This window comes from Nanorana parkeri, unplaced genomic scaffold, assembly GCF_000935625.1.
Source record: "Nanorana parkeri isolate BGI_ZX_2015 unplaced genomic scaffold, ASM93562v1 scaffold359, whole genome shotgun sequence".
NCBI lineage: Eukaryota > Metazoa > Chordata > Amphibia > Anura > Dicroglossidae > Nanorana > Nanorana parkeri.
The window spans coordinates 544,845-559,330 of NW_017306627.1; the positions used below are offsets into that span (position 1 = coordinate 544,845).

A 14,486-nucleotide genomic window follows, 5' to 3' on the forward strand; every position below is an offset into this window, starting at 1 on the left:
TACACTTTTTTTTACATTTATGGTACTTTCTTCATTATAAAGTAAAAAAAAAATAAACAACAAAGCTCTATCTGTCCCCAAAAGTTTTTTAACATATATTGCAAGGCTATAGTCCGGTCATGCTGACTGGTGAAATTTCTGACTGACTGGTGAGACACCGCCAAATTTTTCAAGCCCTGTACACATACACACATACACACATACACACATACACACATACACACATACACACATACACACATATACACATATACACATACACACATATACACATATACACATACACATATACATACACACATACATACATACATACATACACGCATACATACACACATACACACATATACACATATACACATACACATATACATACACACATACATACATACATACATACACGCATACATACACACATACATATACATACACATATACATTTTCCATCCATTATCTTAACCATTTTTTTAATAAATGTTCTTGGATAAACAACTTTTTTTTTAAAAAAAAATAATGTACAAAAAAAGTTGTTTATCCAAGAACATTTATTAAAAAAATGGTTAAGATAATGGATGGAAAATGTATGTGAACCCCTACGCTTAGTACCAGCCAAACCACATTTATTAGCATACACTGCTGACACCCCTCTAGTTGCTGATTAGACATGTACTATGGCTAACAAGTATCTTGGCACTGTTTCAGAGCACTCTACAGAATTTCACTGGGGTTAAGGTCAGGACCTTAAATATGGAGTTTCTTTAGTTATTGTCAAGTTTGTTGTTATGTGTCTGCAAGGGTTCTCATTTTCCAAGGTCTTGTTATAGCTACCGTAGTAGTAGTCACATTCTACTGGGCTCTAATGTTTAAAAAAAAAGTTTAGTATCTTATCTAAGCTGCTTCTTCAGTTCTAATGAGTATTAGGAACATGTCCTATTTATATCTACACAGGTCACGCAGGTCTCTTCACAAAAGGGTGAAGAGTTTGGAGAACGCGGACAAGTGGACATACTGTGAACAATCTAGGGCAACATAGCGTAAGTGTAAAGTGAGCTGAATTGGAGAATGTTTCCAAAATCCGCTATTTTGTCCTAGATTGTTCACTTCTCCTGCCTTCTCCAAACTCTTCACCATTTTGTGAATAGCCCTGACAGTGGCATTTGTCAGGGAAGATGTTGATTGTCCAAAGAGAGGATGGAAGCTGTGAAAGTTGTGGATCCGCTCTGTTCTAGTCACAGAATGCCACTGGTGGCATTCTGCATAGGTGTCAATCACTTGATTCACATGGTTGAAGACGTGAATTGTTTTTAAACTGCTGGGGTAAAGATGTTAAACCAGCATTCTATTTGAAAAAGAGATGTTGTGAAAGGCCCCTACCCCTGTTCAGGGATGGCCGTTCCAGTTTGAGGTAGAAGGCCTCATTCACACCTCTTATGATCCAGTTGTCCACCTCCTATATTGGGCCATTCATTTGTTGAGAGGCTGCTTTTTTTTCCTTCCCTGTGTATAGGTCTTTGCATTCCTCACTACACTGCACTGCATATACCAGATTTACCAACCAAGCCAAAGTCTTAAAGGAATCCTTGAAGCTTTTGTAACCCTTTTCAGGTTTTTCAGCCTGGACAATAACAACTGAGGTCTTCTGAAATTGCTTTTTGTTTTGGGCTATATTTCTTTTCAGCAGAATGTTTTTGTGAAGTGTAGATATCAAATTTTTTTTTTTTAAAGGAGTACTATGGGGTTAAGGCTTTTTCCTATAGTTCTCCTTAGGGTAACGGGAGGACACAAACTAGCGTCCTCCCGTCACCCTAGGCTCAGTATACCGCGAGCTGTAGCTTGCGGTATACTGAGACGCCGCAGTATACCGCAAGCTGCTGCTCGTGGTATACTGAGACGCTGAAGCGGATCCCGACAATTGTGCCGGGATCTGCCCAGCTGCGTGACTGACAGCTGGCTCTGCCTCTCTAAAGGCAGAGCCAGCTGTACCCGCCCCCTCCCCGTCCGTTCCGCCAGTCAGCGCTGGCGGATCGGAGCGGGGAGGGGGGAATCCAGCCCCTCCCCTGTCACGGCAGAGAGCCGTGACAGGATCGAGAAGTGAGTGAACGCCGGTATGTGTTCGCTCACCTCCCCGATCTACTGAGCCGACCTGTGATAGTCTCATTGTCACAGGTCGGCTAGAACTATGAGGTGAGTGAAAAGCACTCACCTCATAGTTCTCCTTTTAATTCTACAACAGGGCAGGTCAATCCAGTTATACCAGTTTGTCGCACTCCTAGAAGTTCTCATACACATCTGTGATCTTGATTGTTTTAAAGTATATCTAAAGCAAAAACCTTTTTTCTTACTGTTTTGAAAAGAGTAGGAAATGCAAACCTGTCAGTTTTTTTGCTGTCAGTTTTTTTTTTTTTGTGTCCCTCCTGGCAAGATTTCCTGATCACATTTGCCCTGAAGACAGAACAGGAAGTTTAAAGCAGTATGAAACGCTCAAACGTTTTTCAGTAATGAATCCAGACTAAGCAAATATACATTGCCCAGCAAAGTATTTATTGCCCAAGCACTTAGTCATTATGTTTCCAAACAGCTGTTCCAACTCTCTCAGCTCAGCTTTCCTGAAGTTCCTGTCCAGTACAAGATCACAATGAACAGCACAGTCTCCAGCAGATGTCTACTAGCTTGGAGGAGGGGAGTGGCTTGCCTTGCTGTGTCTGGGTGTTTGTGGGGACACACAGCTTACTATCACACACTTTAAAACAGTTTATCAGGGAACCAGCTAATTCTGCGAGATACTAAAGCTTTCAAACATCAAGGAGCAACATCCATTGCTAGTCATTTAAAGGAGAACTATGAGGTCAGTGATTTTCTCTCAACCTCATAGTTCGAGCCGACGTGTGACAATGAAACTGTCGCATGTCGGCTCAGTAGATCGGGAAGTGAGCTCACTTCTCGAACCTGTCCCTGCATAGAGCCGTGTCTGTCGCTCACAGCTCCCTGCAGGGATACCCCCCCTCCCTGCTCCGATCCTCCAGCACTGACTGGAGGAATGAACGGGGTTCACTGACTGGAGGAATGAACGGGGTAGGGGGCAGGTACAGCTGGCTCTGCCTTTAGATAGGCAGAGCCAGCTGTCAATCACGCAGCTGGGCGGATCTCGACAGTAATGTCGGAATCCGTCCCGGCTGCGGCGGTCTCGGTATACCGCGAGCTGTAGCTCGCGGTATACTGAGCTTTGGGTCACGGGAGGACACTAGTTTATGTCCTCCCGTGACCCTGAGGAGAACTATGGGGAAAAACACTTACCCCATAGTTCTACTTTAATCAGCATCTGAAATAGCTTAAAGCCCTTTTGACTATAATATCCCTTTTAAGGAAATCTCTTCAAAGTTAATTAAATGCCCTCGTAGAGAGTTGTCAATGAAACGGGTGTCCCCGTGACAACTCAAAATTTTGGATTTTGCTTACCTGTCAGTGACAATGGTCACTAGGACAAATGAAGCACGCAAAACAAAAGGAGGCCTGGACAGTAATAAAAACCCAACGGAGGTTCTAACCACTCACCACTCTATCCAATATTACATCAGTACTAACATGTAAAAAACACGGTTTCATACTTTACCTCAGGAGTGGACAAATCCCAGGAGCCAGGTAGCCAGTGCTCCTTAAAAATTATAGCTGGTGTCCAACTTTTGGAGGTTTCTCTGGTTGTTGTCAATAGAGCTGGCTCTTTTAAAAAAAAAAACCCAACACATTAATTCCATATTTAATTGTCCACTCCTGCCTTACCTGTCTATCTGGCCATGTGCTAAACGTCACTCAGTAGCAGTGTTTCCGACACTGATCCAATTACACGTTTCGGGTTGTGTGAAATTGTATTTTCCCCGCTGGCCACTTTGGTTCCTCCCGCCAACTTTTACATCATTACCGTCTCCTGCAATGACTAGAGGTCAACAGGAGGAATAACAGAGGCCAGTGGTGGGGGAGATTTGCTATTTGACAAGCCCGAGGAGTCGACTCAGATCGGTGATGGGAACCTTGCTTCAGAGCAAAGTTTCTGTAAAATTGGCCAATGAACATGTAAGTGTGAAGCTGTTTTCTTCACAGGTTAGTGCTTTTATAATTTTATTGACCCCCCTGACAAGGTCACTTTAAACCTAATGTTCAAAAACTATATGTCAATGTATTCTTTTTTTCTTTGTATAAAAAAATGTGTGTATTTTGTTAAATTTAGATGGTCTGTATTATTGCAACTCTCCTAAATGTAACCATTTTAGTATACATTTATTTAACAATCCCAAAATGTGTTTAATATTCTTCCTCTTACAAGTGCAATACATTTTTAACATTATAATAGAACTACTTTGTGTAGTTATTTAGCCTTCGATGTATGTACATTATGACAATTCAGAACTATCACTAAACATTTTTTTTGTCCTTTTAGAATATGGTCAAGCAAAAAGCCTTGCGGGTTCTAAAACAGAAAAGGATGTAAGTTACTGGCTAAACCTAACTTAATGATTTGAATTACTGCTTTATACTATAAGGCAGGGCTTATAGGCTTGATTTCGATTTTCTTATGGGATTAAACAGGTTTTCTATCCAGTTTGTGAACAGGCATAAGTCATTTTTATACAGAATTCTCACACACAGTACCTTTTTATATGGTTCCCCATTGTGCTCACCATTTTCTGTGCTGCTTCTCCCCAATATTCTAGTTTTAAGGCCAGCAGTGATTTATTCTAGTACCCCAACTACACAAAATGTATACTCCACTAGCCAGCAATAAATTTATATAACCCCCAACCTGATCAGTCAGGGCCTGTTCACACCATATGCAGGGCGTTCCGGCAGCATTTTGACCGCACCGGACCGCAGGCACAATGTGCCCTGCGATCCCGTGCGGGCGATCGCATTGCGGTTGGAGGGCATGGCTACGGCACCATTCCCTTCAATGGCCCGCCACACCCCCTCCTGCCCGGCAAAAAAGTGAGCCGGCCGCAATGCGATGTAGTGTGTTCCGGCCGGAACGCACTGCATATGGTGTGAACAGGCCCTAAATGAGAACCCCAGCTAGCACTGTATTAACACATCTAACACATGTAGTTACATTTTTTCTAAACTTCTAATAAATCATACAATATAATGGTTTCTAATATTGCTCTGCACTTTCTCTATGTTATTTACGTGCTCTGTTTTCTTTTTCTTCAAATTGGCCTAACAAGTGTGTGCGTATATTATTATTTCAGGTATGAACAGCAAAGAGATAACTTAAACCAGCAATCCTTCAACATGGAACAAGCCAATTATACCATTCAGTCACTAAAAGATACCAAAACAACGGTATGCTTATTTTATGCTTTCCCAAAACCTTGATGTGTAAGGGATACAAGTTTTTTGTTTCTTTTTTTTTTTTTAAATAAAGGGTTTTTATTTAACCGCTTAGTAACCCTGAATTAGGCTTAATCAGCCTTTTATTAACTTCTTCCCTTAGCTATTGTTTACTTGCGGATTTTGTTTGTTTTCTAACCATTAATATTTCAATTCTTTTTTCGCTTTTATTACATTGTTTGTTAATTTTTTTTTTTTTTAAATACAAAATTGAGGGGAAAAAAAAAGACATTATTATTTTCAAATAACTGAGCAGTGCTTAGTAAAATAAATCATAATTTTAATGTAATTTTAAAAAGGACAAATTATAGAATTTACATTTAAACCTTTTATTTTTAGCAACACTGTTTTTTTTAACTAAAGCTGGTGTGTGTGTGTGTGTGTGTGTGTGTGTCCTATGGCTTGCATGAAAAAACAAAATAACGTATGTCTTGAAAATGTGCTTGTTTTATCTATCGTCTCTTGCATTTCCGGTGTTATGTAAACTGTTAAGACAAAAACTTAATTACTTTATTTTTGTGTTTTTTATATGATAACTTAAGGTGGAAGCAATGAAAATAGGAGCCAAAGAAATGAAAAAAGCATACAAGCAAGTCAAAATTGATCAGATCGAGGTAAGCCTGATGCCTGTTCTCTGGAACTTTTATTTGTTGACTTTGAGGGGCAAAAAAATTAAATTTAAAGGATTGTATATTCTTCACAGGATTTGCAGGATCAGCTGGAAGATATGATGGAGGATGCAAATGAAATCCAAGAAGCTCTGAGCCGTAGTTATGGAACACCAGAAATTGATGAGGATGACCTTGAAGCAGGTAAAAACAGTCATTTGTTTGTAACATCTAATATACTTTCTTACTAAGTGCACCCACACATATTATATATTGTTTTTTAGAGGACAGATAGGGCTATAAAATTTATATCACATATGTGTACATAACGCCTCACTTAGGACAAATAAAATATTGAGGAAAAAACGTAGGGAAAACACTTTTTCCCCAGTTTTGATTTGTAGTATTGTTTTTAGGAAAAATAGCACAGCTTAAAAAAAAAATGCAATACATACATTAATGTATTTGTCCTTTATTTGGATAAACCTCACATCCCTAGGATTTTAGAAAATGTTCTGTACTTCTCAGCATAAAATTAAAATCTAACATATTTTAATCTTTCTTTTCTCTAAAAGTGGTCACCTGGCATTCACTGTCACTAAGTGTCACACTTAGTGACACCAACGTACTTTTGGACATCACTGTCATGAGGGGGTTAAATTAAAACAACCCCTTAGGGTGAAAAACAAATCTGCAGCTCACCTGCAGATTTTCATTGTAAGGGATTACATTTGGTTTTAATGATCGTATAAAAATATATTTAAATTATATAATTTCATTTTTTTTACACTTTTTTTTTTTATTTGTTTAATTATATCAAGCAGTCATTCTGAATGATTCTCACTATTTCTGCTTGATAATTTCATACATTTTGGTTATTATTAGGCTGCTTCAAACTTAAGAACAGCCAATAATAACCTTAGAGACATTGATCCTGCAGCATTTCAGGCTCAGATGTCATTAAAGGCTTCTGATCGTTCCCACAACCATCAGAAGCCTGCAACATTGTTTTTAGCAAAAGATGCTAAATGTTTCTATTGGTGAAACTTTAGAAAAAAAAAAAGCCGGTATACATTGGGATTTCCTAATCCCAATCTATACCAGCTGTCAAAGAGTGATGGCAAAGCTGTAAATACCGTTCTGCTCTCACTGTCAGACACCCGATTCCTAAAAGGGGTCGGGTCTCTGAAAAAGCTTGATTCTTTCATACATACATACAGCCTTAATACTGAGGCATCCATTAATGAATGGTAACCGCTGATTCTCAGCGGTTACCAGCATTACAGAGCTGCAAATAGCTGATCATGTACAGTGTATGTGATCAGTCATTTGGGCACTTAGTGGCGGGGACGTACAGTGTATGCGATCAGTTTATCCAAAATTGACTGCGCTAGGAAGGTGAATAAAATTAAATTAAAGTACCAGCTGTAACAATGTGTATCAGTGTGATCAGATGTGAACTAGTATGTTGCGCTTGGTTGAAATCTCTTACGTGCGATTTTGTTTCAATATTTCATTGTGATAATGTAATCTTTAAACACATAAGTGATTTATATCATAAAGTAAACCAAGCGCAACATACTAGTTCACATCTGATCACAGTGTATGTGATCAGTCATTTGGGTACTTAGTGGCGGGCACGTACAGTGTATGTGATCAGTCATTTGGGTACTTAGTGGTGTGCACGTACAGTTTTATGTGATCAGTCATTTGGGTACTTAGTGGCGGGCACGTACAGTGTATGTGATCAGTCATTTGCGTACTTAGTGGCGGGCACGTACAGCGTATGTGATCAGTCATTTGGTACTTAGTGGCGGGAACGTACAGTGCATCTCATCACTAAGGGGTTAAACATCTTTTGGCAGCTCCCAAATTAAGGGGCTTTAGTATACACGTCAGATCTGTATCACAAAAAATTACTGAATGTAGACTCCCTGATGACCCCTCATGTTGCACAACAATGACATTGCTCAGAAAAGCTATAAATGTTTTCTTTTAATATGTTTGAATAATGCAGCCAGATAATGCATCTGAGGTCCCAGTTTTGGAAGAAAATGGACCTGTCTGGGATTAGCCTGTAAATTCGCAAGGTCAATAAAGTAATGTTGAACTGAGTAAAGGTGGTTCTCGCTTCTGGTTTGAAAATTTAGTCTGACTCTTATGAGTGGTTTGACTGGAAGTAATTTCAACAATCCACAGAATACAAAAACCTGTTTTTATACAAGAAATAATGATGTGTAAGTGCCCCTCGAACTACAGGTCTCCATTCTCGCATATCATCGTATATACAGGACCTGGCTTACGCTGATCCCTACATCTGTATCCCCTACCATGCCTGTTCTTCTATTCTCTTCACATTTCCCTCCCTACTTTAATCCAGACTATAAGTAAAATATTGCAGGAATCACATTGTCCCTATTGCATTAACATGTAGCACAGGCGTTCCTCAAGCCAGCAATTGTTCGACCACGAAGGCAGTTGCAATCCATAGTGGTCTCGGTTTAGCTACTGTAACAATGATTGCACCTCTTAGTGGACCACTATATCTCTATTGTGTCTGTTGATATTCTTCATAGATATTATGCTTTCAGATTGGTGTCATTTTCTAAGTTCTCCTGTGTGTGTGTATATATATATATATATCAAAAAGCTAAAACGTTGGGCTTTTATCTGAAGGTACCTTTTACCCTTTAAGTAAATGTTGCAAAATACCTTCAAAAATAGGCATTCATTGAAAATACAAAATACCTTTCCTCTAAAACATTGCTGCCACAGATGGCACGCTATTAAAAATGGTACCCTTGTATATATTGCTGTGTATCCAATTCAAGTGCTTAGATTCTTTTTGGACAAATTTAGAATATAGTATTTACCCTTTTATGAGTGAAAGGATTATCTTACATGCTGCCTGTTTATTCTGATGTTTCAGTAAGTACAATGATAACATATATGCTTTCTTGAAAGGCCAGTCAGAGAAAATGTTCTGCCAGGATTTTTATATTCTGATTCAACACACAAGATCAGATAAAATCATAATATAAGAATCTTTATTCAGTCTGTCAGTAACTCTTTAAGCCTCTTTTGGCAAACAAGTGGTTGGCCATATTTTTAATTTATTTTTGATTATTGTTTTTCACCTTTTGTATCTGACCACAGAGCTTGATGCACTGGGAGATGAACTGCTGGCTGATGAAGACTCGTCATACTTAGATGAAGCAGCATCCTCCCCAGCTATACCAGAGGGAGTTCCCAGTGATTCGAAAAACAAGGTAACTGACTTAGTTACCCAAGTCAAACCTTTCAGTTTTTGGATAGAGGGAAATGATTAGAACCTCTGTAAGAATTTTATTTCTTTGTTCCCATTACGGAGATGACCCTACACTTTCTGTTGTGGCATGGGGAAAGGGTAGAATCTCAGGGCAAATGTCTCTATTGGGCAGACTAACTTAGAATCTTGCAAGAGGTTCCAACTCCTTTCCCTCTATCTGAAAAGAAAAGTTGGCTGGAGTATATATATATAATTAATAAATATATCTATAGATATATCTATAGATATATAATATGGGTTAAGATCTATCTTGTCAATGAGTTACGCAAAGAGACTGTAGAAACGGTAAGTGTCATCCTGTCTTGTGCTAATTCTTCTTTGTTGTTTACAGGATGGTGTGCTGGTGGATGAATTTGGACTACCACAGATCCCTGCTACATAAATATAAACCTTGGTACAAACTGCTAAAGTCTACAAACTGTCTTTTCATCTTTTTTTTTTTCCCCCCCAGCTTTACATTTATCTAACAATGTTATTTTGTGTAACCGAACAAAAATCAGAAACTGGGATTTCATATTTTACCCTGGCTCAAATTACTGCACCTTGTCTTTCATGGGAAGAAATATTCAATGTTGCACTGTGATTTACTGGAAAGAGATCTTTGCTCTGCTACCCATGAGTCCTGTATAGCACTACATATTTGCCATCACCATGGATTGATCAATCGCCAGATATGCCAGCCCTCTACTTGGATTAGAAATTGGATGAAACCAAAATACCTAACATGTGTGAACCTTCTAGAGATAATGAGGAGAGGAAGTCGGAGCAATAGTGTGCTGACGTCAATATGTTGCACGTAAATAAAATGGGAGCCATTACATGTACTGGAAGGCTCCTGATGACCCCTGCTAGTACTGGGGCTGATTGGAAACTTCTACAAACAAGAATGAGTGGTGGATTGAGCTACAGTAATACAGTGTCTTGGCCCACCAATCCTGAGGAACATGCATCCTGTGCATGTGTGGCAGATACACAACTAGTGCAACAAGAGGACATAAAGCTACAACTTGCTGCATTTAGGTGTATTGCATACCATTCATTTTCATCATTTTTAAAACATATGTTGTACATGTTTCCATTTTTTTTTTTTTTTTTTTTTTTTAGTTTTCCCTTTTTTTTTTTTTTTTTTTTTTTTTACAATTCTGACCATAGGGGTATACAAAAAAAATTGCTTGTGTCTTACTAAAATATGTAACTTAATAAAAAATATCATGTTTGGACTATGCTTCATGAGCGCGTTCTTGCTTGTAAATGTTTTATACCTAAAGGGGAGCTTTCCTTAAATGACAACCTGTGAAATTTTACCTTTTTATTATTTATGTATGAGTGGTATTTACAGTACTCTGCAAAGGTTTTAGGCAGGTGTGAAAAAAATGGTGTAACGTAAGAATACTTTCAGGAAAAAAAGTAAAGTGTTTATAGTTTATTTTTATCAATTAACAAAATGGAAAGTAAATGAACAGAAGAGAAATTCAAATCAGTATTTGGTGTGACCACCCTTTGCCTTTTTAAGACCGCATCAATTCTTCTATGTACACTTGCACACAGTTTTTGAAGGAACTCGGCAGGTAGGTTGTTCCAAACGTCTTGGAGAACTAACCACAGATCTCCTGTGGATGTATGCTGCCTCAAATCCTTCTGTCTCTTCATACCATCCCAGACAGACTCAATGAGGTTGAGATCAGGGCTCTGTGGGGCCCAAACCATCGCTTCCAGGACTCCTTGTTCTTCTTTACGCTGAAGATAGTTCTTAAAGACATTGGTTGTATGTTTGGGATTGTTGCCCTGCTGAAGAAGAAATTTGGGGCCAATCACATGCCTCCCTGATGGTTAGGTATGATGGATAAGTACAAACTAGAAAAAAATGGTACATGCATGAATCTATAACCGGCCTTTATAGCAGGGCGCACATTGGGAAGGCTTACAACAATACAAAACACAAAAATTCCCCAGCCTCAACCTGCCAGCCAGCCTGCAACCAAACAAGTAAGATAAGTACAGTTGTGTTCATCAGGTTGCATACCATTGGAGAATTGGTAATATATGTACCATGTTTAAAGAAAACATGAGTGAGCAGGCAAAAACACACATATCTTTTACTTTGTTATGGGATTCATATTCAACTGTAGGTCATAACGGAATGGCACAATCGTAAAACAAAACATGGAAAGAAATAAAAAATGAAATTACCCCTGTTCAAAAGTCTGCATACTCTTAGTTCCTAATACTGTGTATTGCCCCCTTTAGCATTAATGAATGCATGAATTCACAGCATGAATGCAGTTTTTTGTAATAGTTGTCTGAGGCCCTGAATTCTTGCAGGTGGTATAGTTGCCCATTCATCTTGGCAAAATGCCTCTTGGTCATGCAAAGTCTTTGGTCGTCTTGCATAAACTGCACGTTATGAGATCTCCCCAGAGTGACTCAATGATATTGAGGTCAGGAGACTGTGATGGCCACTCCAGAACCTTCTTCCTTTTTCTGCTGTTACCACTGGAGGGTCAACTTGGCCTTGTGTTTAGGGTCATTGTCGTGCTGGAAAGTCCAAGAGCGTCCCATGCGCAGCTTTCGTGCCGAAAAAGTTCTGCTAGTATTTTCTGATAACATGCTGCATTCATCTTGTCATCAATTTTCACAAGATTCTCCATGCCTTTAGAGCTCTCGCACCCCAAAAACATTAGTCAGCCACAAACATGCTTCACAGTGGGGATGGTATTTTTGTCGCTATAGGCCTTATTCACCCCTCTCCAAACATAGCGCTCCAAAGCTCTATTTTGGTCTAGTCACTCCAAGTTAGTGTGCCAGAAGCTGTGAGGTGTTGTCAGGCATATTGTATCCTGGCTTTTTTGTGGCATTGGTACAGTAAAGGCTTCTTTCTGGCAACTCGTCCATGCAGCTAATTTTTGTTCCAGTATTGTGGCAGTCGTCTTTTTCCAGAGCAGCCTGTATTTCTCCTGAGGTTACCTGTGGGTTTTTCTTTGTATCCCGAACAATTATGGCAGTTGTGGCTGCAATCTTTCTTGGTCTACCTGACCTTGGCTTGGTATCAAGAGATCCCCGAATTTTTCCGCTTCTTAATAAGTGATTGAACAGTACTGATTGGCATTTTCAAGGCTTTGGATTGGATTTCTGTTATCAATATGATTTTAAAAAGGAGCCAAACAACTATGTGATAATAAATGGCTTCATATGATCACTATCCTTAAATAAAAGGCATTTTTTTTAAATTTTCAATATCAATGCCAAAATTTCATAATTTCTGCCAGGGTATGCAAACTTTTAAGCACAACTGTATCTGTCTGTATTTCTCAGCATTGGGGACACCATTGATCCAGACAAAATCTCCAACTCCATTGGCAGAAATGCAGCCCCAGACTTGCAAGGGACCTCCACCATGCTTCACTGTTGCCTGCAGACAGTTCATTATTGTATCGCTCTCCAGCCCTTCGGCAAACAAACTGCCTCCTGCTACAGCTAAATATTTCACATTTTGAATTCAACACTGGAGAACTACTTGGGCTTGGGCTTTAAAAAGATAAATCTCTTAATTGGCCTTCTTTGCAATTTTGTCAATTATTTCCTGATCTCTTTTATTGGGTTCCTATCTTCAATTAACTACAAAACACCTCCTCCCTATATAATGAAGATTAGAAGAGGAGGTTTTTTGTGGTCCAAATTAGGAGAGCAGCCCAGAATAACAGCACCTCTCCTCCATAGAAACAGTTTAGTGAGTGGACGTTGGCACCCTAGGATAAGAAGTGTGTTACTGGCAGGATCACCAGGTGAAATTAAAGGAAACTAATGCAGCCCCCACATAAAAAGGACTGGCAAGCTACTATACCGTATAATTTTTGGTTGTGGGTTAATAAACATCTGCATCTATTGAACCATGTCTACAAATACAGCATATGATCTAAATATATGCTAGGTAGGGCAACATGGGTGATTCATATCAATTTATTCACGCTACTAAATGGGATTCATTTCGTGAAACAAAACTCCTAATATGCGCCTAACTCCTGTCATTAGACAGCGGAGACACGCTGCTATATACACAGAGCTGATCGGACTGGCTCTCTTTACTGTAATCACTGTGATTCGTTATCACATCGATCACTGACAACGCCCTCCCTCCCCGCTTGCATCAGAGGCAGGGGAGGGTACAGAAACTAATAAATGGATGAGTCATCCATTCATTAGCTCCTCCTGATCAATACAAGCTGCAGCAGCAACCAAAGAAAAAGGTTCAAATCACCCTTTCAGCACCTTTTCTCCTGCCTATAATATGTGCATTCTATCTCTGCTCTGACCTGCACATTAACACTTTAACCTCCCTTATTCTGCACATCTATTAACCCCTTCGTCTCAACCTCCCTGACTGAGAAATGGCCTGGTAATAAAGAGGCTGTAACATGCTAATTCTGAAGTGGTTAGTTTGGCAAATGTGTACTTTTATCTTTCCTAGCTTTATTTTCTGTTTGCAAATATTTCTGTATCTCACAATTTGTATTTTTAGCGGTAGGCTGGTAGAGCTATATATGTCCATGACATCGTTTTACACTGTTTACATCTACTTTGCTGCTGTGCAGTAAAACTGTTAAAAAGGGCACTATAATAGCTTTGTGTAGGAATTTTCTATAAAGCTCAACATGGTGCAAATGTAGAAGCTGTATTCGATGTTTATACACAGTACATCTTTTCCTCTACACACTGATCATAGCTATAGCACTACAATGAATAGCTCTACACATGTACCATAACACACAGAAACACAGGGATCTCAAATCTCCCTGATGTTCAGGGAGTCTCCCTCTATTAGATAGTGGCTCCCTGACGCCCGCAAGAGAGGCATTTTCTCCCTGAAAGCTTTACTCTGAGTAAACCTTTCCGGTAAGATATCAGTGGGTAAAGTTTCAGAGTGAGGCTTGCCTCCTGGAGGAAGGTCATGTGATGTGTATTTGTGTATACACTGAGTGGCCAGATTATTATGACCACCCCATCAGTACTTCGTAATCTATATAACCCAACAGTATTTCTCATATTTATCTGTGTTGACCAGTGGTAGAAGAAGGAACATTTAAGCAGAACTAAAGCTAAAATTAGAAATAGAAATGAATAGCCCATTAAAAGATCATCTAAAAACAGCTTTTGCTCATATATTCACCTTTAAT

The 14,486-nt window shown here is 39.2% G+C and overlaps 1 protein-coding gene across 1 annotated transcript in view; it reads left to right on the forward strand.

Moving 5' to 3' along the window:
- Positions 1-10,000, forward strand: part of CHMP5 (charged multivesicular body protein 5) — a 15,359-nt gene extending 5,359 nt beyond the window's left edge. Inside the window, exons 3-8 of the mRNA XM_018558796.1 lie at positions 4,433-4,479; positions 5,238-5,331; positions 5,922-5,993; positions 6,083-6,191; positions 9,144-9,256; positions 9,647-10,000. Coding sequence (XP_018414298.1) covers positions 4,433-4,479; positions 5,238-5,331; positions 5,922-5,993; positions 6,083-6,191; positions 9,144-9,256; positions 9,647-9,697 — 486 coding nt within the window. The 3' untranslated portion in view covers positions 9,698-10,000. The remainder of the gene's footprint in view (positions 1-4,432; positions 4,480-5,237; positions 5,332-5,921; positions 5,994-6,082; positions 6,192-9,143; positions 9,257-9,646) is intronic.
- The last annotated feature ends 4,486 nt before the right edge of the window (positions 10,001-14,486 follow it).